The following is a 17,326-nucleotide window of genomic DNA, read 5'->3' as shown; positions in this document are numbered from 1 at the left end:
CTGTACAGATCAGGTTATTTAGAGATTAGGTGCCTGGAAACAAGGGAGTTTACAATATGAAATATATTCAAAAACCTGGAATTCATTTTATAACTTTTGCTAAGAGAATTGATAACACACAGCACAACTGTGGCCCAACATCTATAGATCTGCTTGCACTTACTACTTTCTCCTACAATAGCTTCCTGTCTACTACCATGTGGGTAACCAATGACTCACAACAGTAGAAATGTCACTCTGACTCAATACTACTAAATGTCATTTTCAGAAAAGGAAATACAAGCACTGAAGTGACCAACAAAATGGAGAAATTATGTCGTTTGGTATCTGCTTTATGCAGTTTGAGACACTTTCTATCAATTCCTTTAAACACTACAAAATTGAAAGAGTGCAAGATATAAGTTAATCTAAACCTGCTTTGCCATTATCATGTTAGGCAGTTGACAAGGTTCTGATATAATCAGTGGTACAAAGGTCCCAAATTAAAATCCTAAATAGTCACTACATAAAATATCGCTTTAAAATAGAGTTACACTCGGTAAGAATCCTAATTTATCAATAATTATGTATCACTAAAGAATAAGCTAATAAAGGATTTTCTTTCACACATTTCTTGCCTCTCCCTTCCATCACAGTGCTAAGCCCACGTGAGCTGTGCCTGCACTAACAGAACTGTAAGACTCAGTGCAGGAGAAGCAATCAAGGATGGAGTGACAACAAAAGCACCAGACGCCACTGACACCTCTTCCACACTTCAGTTCTCAGGCATCACAGCAGAACAAGGAACCCTTCTGACTCCAGGGTTTCCTAGTAAAGACAGATTTGGAGAGGCACAGCCACTCTCCTAAGAGATAAAAATAAAATGCTGATTCATTCTATTGTCAAATAAGCCTGGAAGATCAGAATTACATAGTGTTAGGGTATTTTACTCCAGTTATACAGTCTAGATCACATTCAACTTTTCATTTAGCCTAGCACAAATCTCAATTAATCCTCAGGGTAAGTTCCTTTCAAACAACTTTTTAAATGAAATGTTAATGAAGGCCCACAATTTAATCTTCTGTCCCTCCATTTATAAAGTGATTTTTAAATATCATTGAAAGACAGCACTTGGACACTAAAAGTCCACTGCAAAGACTTCCACTGAGAAAACAAGGTGAAAAAAATAGCCCTGTCCCCAAACACAGAAATTGTACAACAAAAAAGGCCAAATAAAGGTTTGTAACAAATTTTACTTATAGAAAAGCATAATTTTAGCATCATTTCACAATAAAAAGGCAAGATCTGTTGGACATTATAAAGACATGGTATATCAATTCAGAAAGCAAGAGGTAAAGTACACCATAATACTCAGTGTAAAAGGTTTGAGACACACTATTGTATTTAGCCAATTACTCCTGGTGTCTCTGTCTGGATATTTTCTTAACTACAGGGTATTTTCTCATTGCTTCATACATGTCAGAAGTATATTTTGGAATATAAAAACATGGAAGTGTTAAAATACATTGAAACAAGCCAGAAAAATCAAACCCAGGACCCATTTCTCTCTATACACAAACAGCTCTACCTCGTATATAAAAACTATCTGTCCCGTCATTGTACTCCACCTTACAAAAAAAGATTAAAAAATGTCTTGATGCAGAAAATTTTTCCATCTTCTCACTTCTGCATTCATGCAATTTCATGATCAGGCTTCCTTTTCCAAATACTAAGATGTAAAATTAACAGTTACTTTTCCTGAGGCTTTTCCAACATCTTCAGTGCTAATCTTCCAACCATTAGCAAACTGTATAAGGGGAAAAAACATATAATTTAACAATAATAACAACAATTTGTCAATTCATTTTCAGGTACTTCATCTAAGTGATGCATGGCAACAAAAATAATACACAAAATATGATTCACTCAATCTCAGTTTAATTAAGCAAATAAGAAATCACACACAGGAGGTTAAAAAAAAGTATTGTACCTGACACCAGCAATTAGCCCTGCAGGCATGAATTTTCTGGAGTGGTAAAATCTTGTTCCCATGACAGCAGTCAGTGCTCCAGATGTAACTTAAATGAGAGATTGTACAGTCCAGTCAGCAGAGATGCATGTGTGGGAGAAACATAATTAAAAACTAACAGAACAGAGAGAAGTAGTAGCATCAAATAAAAAGAGAAACAGGGGTACTTCACTTAACAGACTAAGAGAGTCAATAAATTGTGTAAATTTTAAAATGCCTCAGTTTGTAAAGAGTTTGTTTGTATATCAAGTTCTAGCAGACAGTGCACTCCATAAGCTTCTGCACATACTTCTCAAATTCGTTTTCCATAATGTGCTCTTTTTGAGACTGGAAATAATTTATGATACACTGCTCTAGAACCTCACTCCTTCCCCACACAGTCAAATCACTAAACTTGCGTACATAATTCCCTCACTTCTCAAAAAAGGGAGAGAGCATTTGTCTAACTTGTAGTAATAATGTCTAACATGTAGCATTATGCTTAATTTGTAGTAATGTTCTGAGAATTAACTAATTTGTTTTCAAAAGACTTTGAAAAGGAAGTGTGCTAAGCATTACCAAGGTGAGAGTTAATTGTCCCTGACCACTTGACATGGAGACAGAAGCCAGGTAGTTTCACAGACTCAGTAGGACAGAAAGAACAGTCTCTGAACATGGTATCTCAAATAGACTGAATGCTAAAAAACTGTACGAAAAACACACTGATGAAATCCTTATCCTTAGTATGCATCTGCTACCCAGTGGTAACAGCTACAACACATGTTGTTCCAGCTCCTATCCCCTACCGTTGCTTCTATGTGATGACTGGTCCTGCAGGATCCAGTTCATCTTCACTCCTAGCCATGACATCCTTCCTCCCTAACACCAGCCAAAATACTGTCACTGAACACCTATTATTCTCATGCAATGAGGTATGTAAGAGACTGGGACCATAGTCTAACACACAATAAAACAAAAATATTTCAGTATCAAAATGCTTCAAGCTCTAATTAATAGCCTGTCTTCAGAATATGCACACCTCACAATGAAATTTTGTTTCAAACAGCAGCAGAACACATCTTCTCCAAAAGCTTTAAAGCATGAAGAGGAAAAGACTCCATATGCTACTGAGCTACAGAAATGTATCTGTCTCTCACATTTGGGAAAACACTTGACGTCACACTATTAAGCTTGCTGTACCAGCAGTTTATTACGTTAGTAAGGCTTGACCATGCACAGCTTTGGCCTGGCCAGTAGGTGTGGAAGTCGACTGCCTGTTAACAAAGCTGAAGTGGAGAGAAATGCTGGGCCTCCCCCTTTCATTTCTGACTTTCACATGTCAAAGAGCCAGATGCTCTGTCACTGTTTCAGAGAAAAAATGCTGTAGTCAGTGGTGGCTGTTTAAACACTGACTAAGCAGTAACTCTCCACAGTTACCTTCTGAAATTGGGGGGAAGGGAAGCTCCAAATCTGACAAGGAAGAAACAGCATTACTGAAACTTGCTCCTCTCTAGAATCTCCGCATGCATCAACACCTTTGGTATTTCACATATTTGTCGTACATAAAAATAAGCCAATCACAATCTCTGCTATTTTCTGTGATAATAAAATAGTCTGCTAGGGGTATAGTCAGTCTGAAGGGGAATCCCACTTACAAATGTTACAGCCTCCTGCAGGATGCTCTAAGTACAAGGATCCAGCCAAAAATAGGTCAAAAATCCGTTTATTAGCACTTCCCTTGCATTATGATCCTTCAAACACATCAGTATGAGACAGATTGGCAGCCACCAGTTCAGTTAAGTTTAGACAGCACTGAAGTTAGACTTGTAACACTATCTGTGTTTAACTCTTCTGCAAAGACTTTTAGGTACTCATTTTAAATATACAGGGTAAATATAATCCTTTTCAAATAAAATTTTAAATTACTTACTCAGAGAAACCCAAATGTTATTTGGATTCTGTGAGACTTGATAAGCACCCAGTCCAGCCAAACTCCCAAAGAAAAGGCCAGCAGCTAGTGATGGAACACTGCCTGAATAAGTAGAAGATAATGCATTTCTTAGAAACGTAAAGATTACCTTGGTCAGCAGCTTAACTGTTTTGTAAAACACCAAAAATTATAAACATTAAAAAAAAATGGCATTCATCATTTGTTGACATAAAGAAGATTAGAGAAGGGGGTTTTTATGATATTGAGACCATGCTGATCAGCACCAAGAATCTTCAATTACTCTTGCATAAGATATATATGGAATTAGTATTTAGTTCTTTAACAGCAAAGTCATTAATACATCCATGATCGAAAGAACAGTGAGAAAAACAAAATAGTTGGTGTTTCCCTTGCACAAACTGAAGCATGTTGTTTCAAAACAGTGTTATGAAAATTCCTTGAGAGGCAGTAAAATACAAGGACTAAATTGTAAGGATTTAAGATCAGAAAAAAGGATACATGAGTGGAATTGGGCAGGAGGGCATTCAAAGAATTGCCAAAGAGCAGGGCGTAGTTGAATAAGAGAGGTCATATCTCCTAAGTACACCTGAGATTTGATCCAAAGGTAACTGCAGCCTTTGGAAGAAGGTTCCCTGAATGCACCTAAACTTTGAATCAAGTCCTCAGTATAAATAATAATCCCAAGCTACTAGAAAATAAAGGATACTACATCTAAATTGTTGATTTATAGAGTATATCAAATAATGAAGTAGCATGATCACTGTGAGTGGTGAATGCCTTCCATAAGGCAAATGGAGAATTAAGGACTTAATGCTACTGAAGGTGGTTCTTTATACATTCCATTTCTGAGATCACCTTTCAAAGACTTGAGATTGAAAAACTAAGTTGATAAAGATCTCCTCTCAATGTTAAAGGAGGACTGCATATTGCTTCCAAAAAGTAATAATTTTTCAATCATCAACAAGGTTGTTGTAATATTGCTTTGTATCCTTCTTTTGGTATAAAAAGCAAGAGACAAAGATGATAGAAAGCACCTGATATACTTCTACATGTGCAAGGAAAGGTGCACACTCTATTAGGTGGCTGCTTTGCACAGAATATGAGTTTAAAACAAATCTGTGGTAGTTACAATGCTTTCCACAAGCCCGGGAGCCAAGAAACATCCATCATTTCCTTGAATTTTACCTCAAGGCATCGTTTAAGTAGCTATGACACATACACTTCTAGTACAACCACATCACCTCTGGCTCAAGAAATTCCTACATCTCAAAACACAGGGACCCAGAGAACTTGCTAAATGAAGACAGAAAAATCAATCAATGAATCAATAAATCACTCACTCACCCTTTGATTGGCCTGTTCTCATACTGTTCCAAAGGCACCTACTACTGCCCCCTGTCTGTGTGGGAAGATAAATCTGGTTGTAGAAAAACAGACCAGATCAGATCAACTTAGTTCTATGCATGAAAGTTCCATCTTCTTTTGGTTTCTCCAAGATATTAGTAAGGATATAATGGCTCTTTTGTATGGTTGTTTGTTTTTTTGTTTTTTTTTTTCTCTCCAGCAGTTACCATACGAGTTTCTGTTCCCCTTCAATAATCCTGTGACCTGGATTGCCTTGCCTGAGCATAACCATGTCAGGTTAACCAACTCAGGTTCCAGAGGACAAGAAAGACACCCATCATTTCATAATGGCCTTGGAGAAATACAGATGCAATTAGTTATTTAAGTTCTTAGTATTGTCCCTTCTGTCCTAAACTCCATTCACAAAGGATAAATCTAAGCCAACGGAAAACAGACTGGAATAGGCACTAGCCTCTATCTAGTCAAATGCACTGGTAAGAGTCTTACTGACTTCAGTAATGCCCCTTCCTATCATAAAAACCAAGATGGATTAAGGATTTTCAAAGCTGAAAGAGACAGCGTTGCAGCAGGAATGAATCCACAGTTCTGTCTGGAGGAGGGTGAACTCAGAAAAAGAACAGGAAATGAAAGCAGTAGGTCAGAGGGTAACTTATGATGCAGAGCCCAGAAGAGAAACAAGTTTAAGGACTGATTTGCACTGTTAAGCTCTACTTGGAGAAAAGATAGTTCTGAAAGCTCTCTGCAGCTTGCAGTATACTGTTATCATCAAAGATTAAAATGGGAATGAATCTCTTAAGGAGGAAAAGTGGTGATTTATGTCATTTGAAGATACAGAACACTTATAGAATGCTTGTATTTTAAACAGCAAGCAAAAAGCCTTTCTGAAGCAAACTTATGACAGTTTACCCAAAGAGCACAGTGCAGATATCAGCATCCACCAGAAAGCAGATTATGGCCTTATCAGCCCAAAGCACCAGCTCAACTCAAAATCCAGCACACCCCACCAGCAGCAAGTTATCAGCACATGGCACAAACCGATAAAATTTACATATGGGTCAACTTCGAGATAGGACGCTTTCGTAGAAAGCTGCCCAGCTCACACCAAGTTATTGGGGAGGGGCAGGAGGGGGTGCGGGGGGGAAGAGGGAGGGAGACAGAAGCACCTTTCGGCACCCTACCTGCTTTTGCATAGCCAATGATCCCTCCTGATGCCACCAGGGCGGCGTAGCCAAAGCCGAGCCAGTCCACTGCCATGCCGAAAACTGGAAGAGAAAATTAGGGTGAAGATCAGCACCTCTTAACCTTTTTCAGGGGAGGAAAAATGTAAAAAGCAAAGCATTTTGCTATGGCAAGCTTTTCCACAAGCAAGACCTGCCTAAAGCCTAGGTCCTGAGGCGAGCCCAAGAGATGATGCAGCCTTCGTCGGGAAGGCAGCCCCCGGGGACACAGGGACAGGGCCGGGTCCCACCTGCGCGGCGGCCCCGCTCCGCAGCAACCGGGGCGGAGCAGGCGGCGGAAGGGGAGGCGAGGCAGCCACGCACCGCCCAAAGCTTCCCTTTTCCGGCTGTTTTGGGGAAGGAGAGAAAAGCTGCGAGCGCGAAACCCAAGCAAAAACTCACCCAAGAGTCAGGGGAGGGTGAAGCCCGCAGCCAGGGGTTGCGGAGGCGCTGGTGCCTTTCCACCTGCCTGCAGAGCTCCCGGGAGTCCCCCGGCATGGCGGGAGTCGGGGATGCCCGAGCAAGCCCTGGTGCCTGCAAATGACACAGTACAGACCAGGTTTTGTGCTCATGTTCAGTGAGCGGCAAAGCTCCTGCGGAATTGCAGTCGTGTACACCTAATCCATGCCGGTCCTCATCCAGAAGTGGGGTTACGTGCTACAGCTGAGAATTTGGGCTTGGGTTTTGCTGTAACATGAGCTACAACTCTGGGCAGCCTACAGACTGCTTCCAGCTTCCATCAGTAATTTCAGTATAGCTCTTATACAGAACACGTAGAGGATTTCTAGGTCCTCCAAATTGCAAACTAGTACATCAGAAAAAGCAGTCTTCTGCTGTAGAAATTACTCAACAGTGGGAGATGGAAAACACCTTGTAAAGAAAATGTTTTGCATCTTCTTTTAGTCTGGAAAAATGTAGAGGTGTTTATAACTGCCTACAAAGCTAAACTCTTTTCTGAGTGCTGAAATGGATTTTCTTCATGTAAATGGTCCTCCATGCTATTATTCCAATTGTCCCTTGGATGTTTCACCATATAGAAAGAAAAAGTACTCCTACAGCTAGATCCCTAAACTGAGGGTTTTCGATTCCTCTTCATAATAGAAGGCATAAAACATGAGGGGCCTGTACTTTCTGCAAAATGCAGCTTTCTGTAGCTGCATTTCAGATTTTGCCATCTTTATGAATTAGCATAATGGTCAGAAAGTGGGGAGCACTTTAATTCCTTTGTTGGCCTCAGTGGTTTAAGTAGGAATCTCCTCCCTCCGTGCAAAGTGGCACAACCAACACATATGTAAGCTATGGTGGATGGTATTTCCTTTTTAATTCAAGCTGTGTAACAGCTATGATGTTCAAGATTCACTGGGCTCTGCTTTGTGATCCAGCACAGGGATTCCCCAAGAGGGGAAGCAGAAAACTGGAAGAAATCCACTGCTGCTGGAGCTGTTGAACTCACCTGGGGCTCAGGTGAGATGCTGCTGCCTGAGCTGTTGCTCCTTACAGCTATGGCTCCATCTACTCTCCCAGTGTCATGCACACCCACCCCTTCTGACAGGGACAGCTTTGTCACCGCTGACATCTCCTCACTCTGCACTGCTGCCTCCCCTCTACCATTCTAAGCTGTTCCCTGAAAACTAGAATGGAAAATGTGCTGAAAATGAAGATGTACACAAAGATACAACAACAACAACAACAAATTGCAAAGTACTCATTAGTAGCAGAGTATTCACTCAAAGTATAAAAAAATATGAGTTTTCCCCTAAGGACTGTTCTTCTTTGTCTCCAGTTCACAAATTGCTCTGAGTGTCATGAGATGCATAATTCTTTGTCACTACACAGGGGGTTTGGATTTTTACAAATGTGTAATATTTACTTTTAAGTCCAAACTTTAGAACCCAAATTCTGTGGAATTTTTGCTTTTTAATCTTAAAATTACATACAGACTGGATTTTTCCTAGTGCTTCTGCAAACCTGCTTCTGCAATTGTGATGACTATGTCCATGAGCTCATGTATCTAAAAATTCAAACAATAAAAACTGGTTTACTAGTGGCAGACATTTTGCCAAGGACATAAGATAAGCACTATCAAATAGACATAAGACTTTGCAAGTGAAATCGCTGAACACAATTTCCTTATTTAATCTTATCCTTTTTAATTCTTGTATTTACTGTAGAAGGCTTAGGAATTAAAAATCTGGCACCTTTATGGCACCTTTCTGTCAAGTCAACAAACCATTTGAAGTCCTATATTATTTGCATATGTTTGTGAACACAAACATTTAGGGTATCATTAAAATTAAAAGCTATGTAAGCTCAAACTTAATCTCTTTAATGCTGAATGAAACTGAACTTGCATAAATCAACTATATTGAATACCCAAACAAGAGGCTCTGACCATTTCTCTAAGTAAGGAAAACAGTTACAGAAGATAAATATGGACACACACTTCCAAGAGAATATTGCTACTGCCACATGAACAATTCTGTAACAGCACTGATGATGTTCATTTTATTTCAGTGTCAGAGCATAGAGCTGAACTGGTTACATCCTCTTTTATATCTCTAAACCAGCCTGCATTCCTGTCTCCAGATTTGGCTCAATCTTTCTTCTGATTTTCTCTGCTTTTCCTCTTTCTACACAAATAAGGAGGAATGGATTAAGTCAATCAGAACAAAGCATAATTCCAATTACTCTTTGAAAACAGAAATAGTAATGACTACTCTAGAAGTGCAGAAAACAACATTAACCTGCCTTACGCCTTAAAATAAAGAAAGGAAACATTTAGTTCACCTCTTTGACCTTGTTCAACTTTAGTTTTCCCACTGTATATTTGTAATAAGGCTTAGGATAAATTAGTGTTCCCACTGACTGAGAAGGTCAGGAATTTACTTTTTGTTTAAGTGCAAACAAAAGAGATGACATTTTATCAGCATGGCAAAAATTTCAAGTGTTATATAATACTTTTTTAACAACATGGCTCAGATCAAGGACTTGAAAAAATACAGTGGGAAGGGGAAAAAAAGAAGTAAAACCTTATTGATATAAACTCTTCTGCCTAAAATATGTATCATACTCTGAACAAAATGTTTCAGTCATGTGAACCATGGGTGCAAAGATTTTTTAAAAATTTAAATATACTTAAGTATGAACACAGTAAAAAAGCCAAACATTGTGCTTATAAAGTCCATGTGTAAGTCCACGTCAAGAATTAGAAATTACAATTTTCCATGAGTGTAAGAATGGGATGTGATCATCATATTTTAAGTACTTTTAACATGTTCTTTCTTGAAGTAGGAAAAGAAATGTAGGACAAAGGGAGGCCATACCTTGAGTCAAATGAACAGTAACATTTTCAACATTAAAAAGTGTACATGTTTTTAATATGCATTTAAGTGAAACAAATACGTAACTGAGACAGATGCAGCTATTTTTATTATTTTAGCTGGCTTTTTTCAGAGACAGTTAAAAAGTTTATGGTATTGTAAATAGAAAAATATAAACATTACATATTATGAATTTAGTTTTGCTTTGTTCACTTAGGAAAATTCCCAGAATGATCAGTCAGTTTATTAGGGTAAAAACATTAATTACTTTTGAACAACACATCAGATCAGAGGTATATGTCCTGTTAGGGTTTAGATTCTTATAAAAACCAGAGCAATACCAGCATTTACTTTTTATACAGGAGAGACAGTAGCTGCCTTCATGCCGAGATATTCTGTTTCTTTTTCTTCTTTTGCACTGGAGCTTCCGGCTTTTGTTTCTCTGGAACAATTCTTCTCTTTCTTTTTGCTATTTTAACCCTTTTAGTAGTCCAAAAATCTTTGTTTATCTTGGCTATTGATGACTTTTCATCTTCTGTTTCTGAAAAAAAGCAAGGAATTATTCACACTGACCTTTATGTCCAGTCTTTGTAGTCTAAATGGCACAGAGACTTATTTGTATCTCATTTAAAAAAAAAGGGTCATAAATAGCTTTTTATTTTACAGCAGAAAGTGCCATTTATGCTAGTTTTGTCTGTGAAATTAAAAAGCATAAAGATCAAGTATGTAAATAGATTACAATGCAGGAAAACAACAGCAGAAAACCCAAACAAATCTGAGCTAGACTTCTTAAGTTTGCCCCGCTACAGTGGCCTCATGCCTCATTTTGCTTATAGGAAAACAAGGCATGCAGTTCAATCTACTGTTTGTTTTCTTATCTGTCTCAAAAGTTTTGCAGTGGCTTCCTCAGTATAGTTAGTAGACAGATAGTATGTTATTCCAGTAAACAGAGAGAGAACTTTAATAAAAGTGAAAAGAGGCTTATGTTCTCCAACAAACAAATGGGCTTGAGACACTATCAGATTGGTAAGTGTATCACTTGCCAGCATCATACCCCCACTTCTTCAAATACCAGAACATTTTCCAGTGGATATAGGAGAAGCCTCCCACTTAGTGTATTCCGTTTCACAGTCACATTAACAATTCAAAATACAAAGTTCTGTTACCTTGAGAGGATGTTGCAGTTTTATCAGAGTTTTCTTTCATTTCTGAAGCTCGGTCAAGCCATACTGCAAGACATGTCAGCCTAGCTTTGGTATTGACCTCACACAGTAGAGATGGCCCATCTCTAATCTGAAGAAAACATAAAATAAGATTATTTAAACCTCATTTTATTTCTGGTTAAATTTAATGAAGTATTTGAAGTGAGAAAGCACCTTACTGCCCACTTTCATTGTTAGGCAATTATATCACTCAGCTTTTGGAATACAAATATTCTATTACAGATATTAGGGGATAAAGTGTCACAGACACATGGGCAGTGTTAACAGCATCAACCCACTGGAAACTACTGTATTAGGATATTCTACCCCTCAGAGCTGGACACAGCAGCCCACATAGTTATGCAAAACTTTGCCTGCAGGGAAAGCAATTTGGTCAAAATAAATACAGAGTTACACAGAAAGGTAAAGATCACTCAGTCAATTCTGTACAAGGGGAACAGAAATGTAAGGTGAAGAGGAAAGAGGGAGATCACTCCTGTACTTACAAGTATAAAAACAATCAGAGTGGGTGAAATTAAAACCAGTCAGATTCAGATTTGAAATTTACATATGTTGAGAAATAATTACTTGACCTATCCAAGATACTTATCATAAAATATAGTAGATCCTTTGTAACTAGGCAATAAATTGTAAAAATCTATTTCTGATTTTAAGAGCAAACAATAAACACAATAAACTTTAAAGATAAGACATGATTCCTTGTTGAACTGTATTACTCAGAACTGTTTGAAAATACAGGAAATACAAGTACTCATTACATTTATGTATTTGAATTTTTCCAAAGGATAAGTTCCTCTCCTGGCATGAACAACCACCTTGCCCTGCCCAAACCACAGACTTTGTGTTTTCAGAAGAGTGCAACAGTCATCAAAATTACAGAAATTCACAGCAGTCCTTAACTAATGGCATAGTCATAACATACATAACTGATTAGATAGTCAAAAGCCTGGCTAGGTCTGATGGGAAGCATGACTTTACAAAAAGTGGAGATGAAATGTCATAATATAACCAATTTTATCGTTTGTTAAAAAAAAAGTACAAAGATGAAAAAAACATGAGTGCGTAAATATATATGTGCATAGACATACATCTCTACTGAATATACCATGGAAGAAGATCAAGACATCCACAGTTCACATAAAATTTCCTCAGTGATTTAAAATGAACTCTTACAACAGAACTGTCTGCAATTCTGGTTCTCTGTTGATTTTCTTAAATGCAACAGTGTAATACACCAACCTTATCAAGATCCAGATTCCACATTTTAATGTAACCGTCACTGGATGCAGTAACAATGACATGCTGTCCTTCTCTTTCAAAACTATAAATATCTTTTATTCTGTAAAAAAGAATACATTTTTATCTTATAGCATTGCAGTTCACTTCAGTCCAGTAAGCTGAGACAAATGAAAGATGAATAGGCAACAGTCTAAAAAGTTTGAACAAACAACCCCCAAGGCTGGAACTTGGATCTGCTTTGAGTGCTGTCATTTTTATTAGGAACATTTTGCCTTTGCTAGGCTTATTAGGATTCAATTCAGAACTCTTTAGTACTGTAAAGCATACACTATTAGACACATCAGTGACATTACTGCTAATGCTTTTGTGTTTTGATGAATTCAAAGCAACATTTGGACAAATATTTGGTATTCAAAAACAGAGAATACATAATTACACTCCTATTGTTTGAACTGAATAAAACTGGTTTGTTTTTTTTAAGCATTCTAAAGAGTCAGATTCAGTAAAGACTGGTTAAACACAAACACACACATACTCACAAATTTAGAATAGCAATATTCTTAATTCTGTACCCTATTGTTTTTGTAACATGCATGGACACAGTGCTTGTGCTCATACAAAAAGCAAACAAGTCTGTCTGGAATTTAGCACATAAATAAATTCACTTTCTATACTAAAACAAAAGCAAAATATGCTGAACATTACAAGCCGTAGAACTTTAGAGAGAATTCAACATTGCCATAAATATTTAAATAGTAAACAAATATAAAATACCTGTTTTCATGCGCTTTAAATTCACACAAGCATTTTTGAGAATCACAGCTGTAGAACCTAATCATTTCATCATCTCCAGCTATGGCAAGGATAGAATCCTTGGAATAGACAAAGAGAAATGCAAGTGTGATTAATTTCATGTGTTTCAAACCAGTTAATTTCCCAACACATCTGGTTTTTGTACTTACTGTAATAAATCTAAGTGAAGAAATTCTCTTCTCTGTTGTAATGGTGCCAGTGATTGAAGCTGTGTTAAGTCTGTAGATATCCACTTTGTTTGCTATCACGGTCACATACTTCTCTCCATCAGGGGACCATTTAATTATGTGTGCATCTGTACACATTGATACAGAGAATCTAAAAGTAAGAATCTAAAGCTGATAGACACTGTTTTCTACCTAGACCTAAGAAAATCTATGCTCTTAAATATTAATTTTTGATTATCAGAATCATGTAAAGAAAAACAAACTGAAACACATTTGTTTAAATGCTCTGACCTCAAATTTCAAGGAAAAAAAGGATTTACTTTAGTGGTACTATGTTTTCCTTTTGCTAAATGATTATTATTAAGGACATGAGCTTACATATGCTGGCCTGCACATGTAAAAAAGACATTGTGAAAGTTTGCAATTAACTGACTTAATTAATTCAGTCACCTTATCCTTACACGAGAAATAAAACTATCAAATTGTACTTAATTAGCGGATTTAGATTGATAAACTCACTTTGCTTCAGGTTTTTGATGAAGGCTGATCGTCCTTCAACAAGATTCCAAGTTCTGAAACACAACAACAGGCAATGTGCATTCTGGTTAAAAACAGCAGAGCAAAACTGAAATACAATCTGCTGTCATGAGGCACTCAAAGGAAGCTTTTAAGCCTCTCTATGCATTTTTCTGCCTTCTTAATGCAAGAGAAAATGATGAGTTCATATATTGCTTGCATGCTGTAATGTTGAACTTGTGTTATTTATTTTCTTAACCACCATTTGCAGTACTGAGCCCAAACGGAGGCCAGTCGAAATTTGCGCTATTAAAATAGCATTTTATATCTCTAAAGCAGGTATCTACAGCAACATGGAAACACTCCAAGTGAAAAATCACACTAAACAAAACCTGGCACTTTTCAAAGTTTAAGCAAATTGTGTTCCAAAATGCAAACATATTTATACATCTACATGTGACTTGTGAAGAGTCAGAGATCACAAGAAGACGGTATGAACAGCTGGCACTTAGAACTTCAAAAGACAAACAGATAGATCTTTGAACCATTTGATAGTAAATATGTTTTATCAGTGTTGCACGGCCTAGTCCAAACATGGAATTGTTGCTTATAACACCTTATTAAGAGTTACTGAATTATGATTCTCAGCATTCCTTCATCAGTTTTGACTCACCTTAATGTTTTATCTGTTCCGACTGACAAAGCTAATTTTCCAGAAGGATGAATAGAAAGAGATGTCACATGTCCCCTGAAGAAAACAAAACATTAGTCACATGTATTATTTACAAGGAAAATAGACATGAAAATGTATGCGAATATGAAGATTTAAGAAACTCACTTATGTGCCTTAATGGATTTCAGACATTCCCATCTCTTTGTGTTCCAGATACAAATGAGTCCATCTTCAGCCCCACTCAGTAGATGTGCAGTCCCATAGAACTCCAAAGAAGTTATCGTGCCTGGAAGTACAATTAACAATGTTGTACACACCAAACAGTTATTGCACAAATTAACAGAGAATGTACAACTTAACAGAAAAGCTTCTTCCATCAAGGCATGTCAGCCACTACCCTAACCTTGGGAAAATCTAAATTATTTCCTAAGTATTTCTTAAAAAAACCCCTCAAACTTTCTTACTATATTTGATAGGCTGATGTGCTCTATTAGGCACCCTTTACCCACATACATCTGCACTCCATCTTGTCTGTTCTCTGTCACAGCAGTTCTCAAACACTGGGGCACAGAGCTTCTATTGGTGACAGGAATGCTCCCACGCCAAAGTCCTGCTCCTGACACACAGCTGAATTTACTGCACATGCTGCTTCCCCATAATCACCAGATGTATCATACACGAGTTAAATGCAGTTACCATGCTCAGTCTAGCTCCTGGATCTTTTTGGTTAATCGATACTGAGCTACAAATGATCCAAACAGATTTATCTCAACAGCCATTAACAGATGACTGTACCAATGATAGAGACAAAGGGTGCATCATCAGCTAGTTTACAGCTGACACCAAACTCTGTGAGTGGTGAGGGATGGGATGCCATCCAGAGGGACTTGAACAAGTTTGAGCAGTGGGCTTGAACCTCCAAGTTCCACAAAGCACAGTGCAAGCTGGTATTAGCACAGGCTGGGGGACGGACAGATTGAGGGCTCTGCTGAAAGGGACTTAGGCTTGGTGAGGGATGAGAGGCTGGACATGACCCAGAAATGTGAGCTTCCAGCCCAGAAAGCCAAATGTGTCCTGAGCTACATCGAAGGCAGCGTGGGCAGCAGGTTGAGGAAGGGGATTCTGCCCCTCTGCTCTGCTCTTCTGAGACCCCACTTGGAACACTGCATCCGGCTCCAACAGGTCCCCAGCATAAGAATGATGTGGACCTGTTGAAGCAAGTCCAGAGACAGGCCATGAAGATGACCAGAGAGACGGAACGCCTCTCCTGCAAGGAAAGGCTGAAAGAATTGGAATTGTTCAGAAGGGAAGAGGCTGCAGGGAGACCTTATTATGGCCTTTCAGTATGCGAAGAGGGCTTAGAAGAAAGATAGGGACAAACCTTTTAGCAGGGCCTGTTGTGATAGGACAAGGTAATGGTTTTAGACTAAAGAGGGTCAATTTAGATTAGATGTAAGGAAGAAGTGTTTTTACAAGGACAGCAGTGATACACTGGAACAGCTGCCCAGACATGTGGTTGATACTCTGTCCTTGGAAACATTCAAGGCCAAATTGGATGGGGTTCTGTGTAACCTGATCTGGTTGAAGATGCCCCTGCTCACTGCAGTGGGGTTGGACTAGACGACATTTAAAAGATCCTCTCCAACCCAAACTGTTTTGTGACTCTATCAAGTACTTTGCAGTTGTAATTCAGGCAGCACATACAGTGGGAAATGTACCAGGTTAACTCCTCTGGCAGCAGCAGCCTGCTCTCACGCACAAACTCTTTTGTGTGGTTCATGTACACGTGTGACAGGGCAAGAACACTGGGAAAGACAGTAGCTGGGAGTAGGCATGGTCTAGATAAACCGTCCTGATAGAAGAAAAATGGCACATAAGCTATTGTGGCTCATAACTTCTTAACCAGTTTAAACTACAAATAACTGAAAGCACCAGCAGCATTTGTGAGCTAATACCAGAATAACTGTTTTTACCTTCTATGCTCAAAAGTTTACCTTGTTTTTATGATCACACCATCATGGCTGTAACACCACCACTACTACAGTCTTATTAGAAAAGAAGAAATCAGTCCTCTTCTTCTAGCAAGGGCCAGTTTTTCAGCTACAATTTTTTATCATTAAGGTTTTTTACAAAGAAATGATCCCTTACCATTGTGCTGTAGGAGCGCCCCATGTTCAATCTTCTTTTTCATGTCATAGATTTGGATTGTCTCATCTCTGCTCCCAGTGACCACATATCTGTTATTCACTGCTACTGCTGACAATGAGGCGGTGTGGGCATGATGCGTAAAATCAGGGATGACTGTCCAGGACTGTAAATGAAATACAAAACAAACAGGTGTTTCTCAAGCTTACCATAGAAATCTTCCACTTCATTGTTCTGTAATTTTATTTTTTGAAAGCAAAAGCCGAAAAAGTATGTATGTAAAAATCAGAACCACAGAATCCAATGGGTTGGAAAAGTCCTCTGGGATCATCATGTCCAACCCATGACTGAACATCACTCTGTCAACCAGACCATGGCCCTGAGTGCCACCTCCAGGCTTTCCTTAAACACCTCCATGGATGGTGACTCCACCAACTCTCTGGGCAGTGCATTCCAATGTCTAATCACCCTTGCTATCAAGAAATTCTTCCTAATGCCCAACCTGAATGTCTGCTGGCACAGTGTGAGGCCATGTCCTGTTGCCCTGACACTAGCTGCCTCAGAGGACAGGCCAACCCTCACCTAGCTACAGCCTCCTTTCACGCAATTGTAGAGAATTATAATGTCCCCCTGAGCCTCCTTTTACGCATTTGTAGAGAATGTTAAGGTCCCCCTGAGCCTCCTTTTCTCCAGACTAAACAACCCCAGCT

The 17,326-nt window shown here is 38.5% G+C and overlaps 2 protein-coding genes across 8 annotated transcripts in view; both read right to left on the bottom strand.

Annotated features, from left to right (window-relative positions):
* Positions 1 to 1,212: 1,212 nt before the first annotated feature.
* On the bottom strand, positions 1,213 to 7,059 carry LOC119697025 (transmembrane protein 14C-like). Of its 3 annotated transcripts, none has more exons than XM_038127058.1 (5): positions 6,923 to 7,059; positions 6,482 to 6,565; positions 3,918 to 4,019; positions 1,970 to 2,057; positions 1,213 to 1,786 (listed from the first exon to the last, which is right to left on the bottom strand). In XM_038127058.1, exons 2-5 carry the CDS (start codon positions 6,555 to 6,557, stop codon positions 1,729 to 1,731), a joined length of 324 nt encoding a protein of 107 aa, XP_037982986.1. In that variant the 5' UTR covers positions 6,558 to 6,565; positions 6,923 to 7,059; the 3' UTR covers positions 1,213 to 1,728. The 3 variants fall into 3 exon arrangements, with proteins under 3 accessions (XP_037982986.1, XP_037982985.1, XP_037982984.1); XM_038127057.1 differs by lacking the exon at positions 6,923 to 7,059 and adding an exon at positions 6,675 to 6,864; XM_038127056.1 differs by lacking the exon at positions 6,923 to 7,059 and adding an exon at positions 6,679 to 6,831.
* Positions 6,923 to 17,326, bottom strand: part of PAK1IP1 (PAK1 interacting protein 1) — an 11,565-nt gene continuing 1,161 nt past the window's right edge. For 2 of the 5 annotated variants that reach the window (XM_038127042.1, XM_038127046.1), the window contains exons 2-10: positions 16,620 to 16,782; positions 14,637 to 14,757; positions 14,472 to 14,546; positions 13,802 to 13,854; positions 13,265 to 13,410; positions 13,077 to 13,174; positions 12,303 to 12,402; positions 11,007 to 11,133; positions 9,867 to 10,381 (exon numbers count right to left, since the gene is read on the bottom strand). In XM_038127042.1, coding sequence (XP_037982970.1) covers positions 10,221 to 10,381; positions 11,007 to 11,133; positions 12,303 to 12,402; positions 13,077 to 13,174; positions 13,265 to 13,410; positions 13,802 to 13,854; positions 14,472 to 14,546; positions 14,637 to 14,757; positions 16,620 to 16,782 — 1,044 coding nt within the window. In that variant the 3' untranslated portion in view covers positions 9,867 to 10,220. The other 3 variants (XR_005255700.1, XM_038127045.1, XM_038127043.1) reach the window with 3 other exon arrangements.

This window comes from Motacilla alba, chromosome 2 (assembly GCF_015832195.1).
Source record: "Motacilla alba alba isolate MOTALB_02 chromosome 2, Motacilla_alba_V1.0_pri, whole genome shotgun sequence".
NCBI classification, from domain to species: Eukaryota; Metazoa; Chordata; class Aves; order Passeriformes; family Motacillidae; genus Motacilla; species Motacilla alba.
The sequence above is the reverse complement of the archived record's forward strand: the minus strand, read 5'-3'. Positions and strand labels throughout refer to the sequence as shown.

Bases quoted from the DNA above. Each gene is read 5' to 3' on its own strand.
- LOC119697025 (XM_038127058.1), bottom strand. From the start codon at position 6,557: ATGGCAGTGGACTGGCTCGGCTTTGGCTACGCCGCCCTGGTGGCATCA. The intron at 4,020-6,481 runs GTAGGGTGCCGA...CTACTTATTCAG, and splicing joins CATTGGCTATGCAAAAGCAG to GCAGTGTTCCATCACTAGCT. The intron at 1,787-1,969 runs GTACAATACTTT...CCCCTTATACAG, and splicing joins GGGCTAATTGCTGGTGTCAG to TTTGCTAATGGTTGGAAGAT.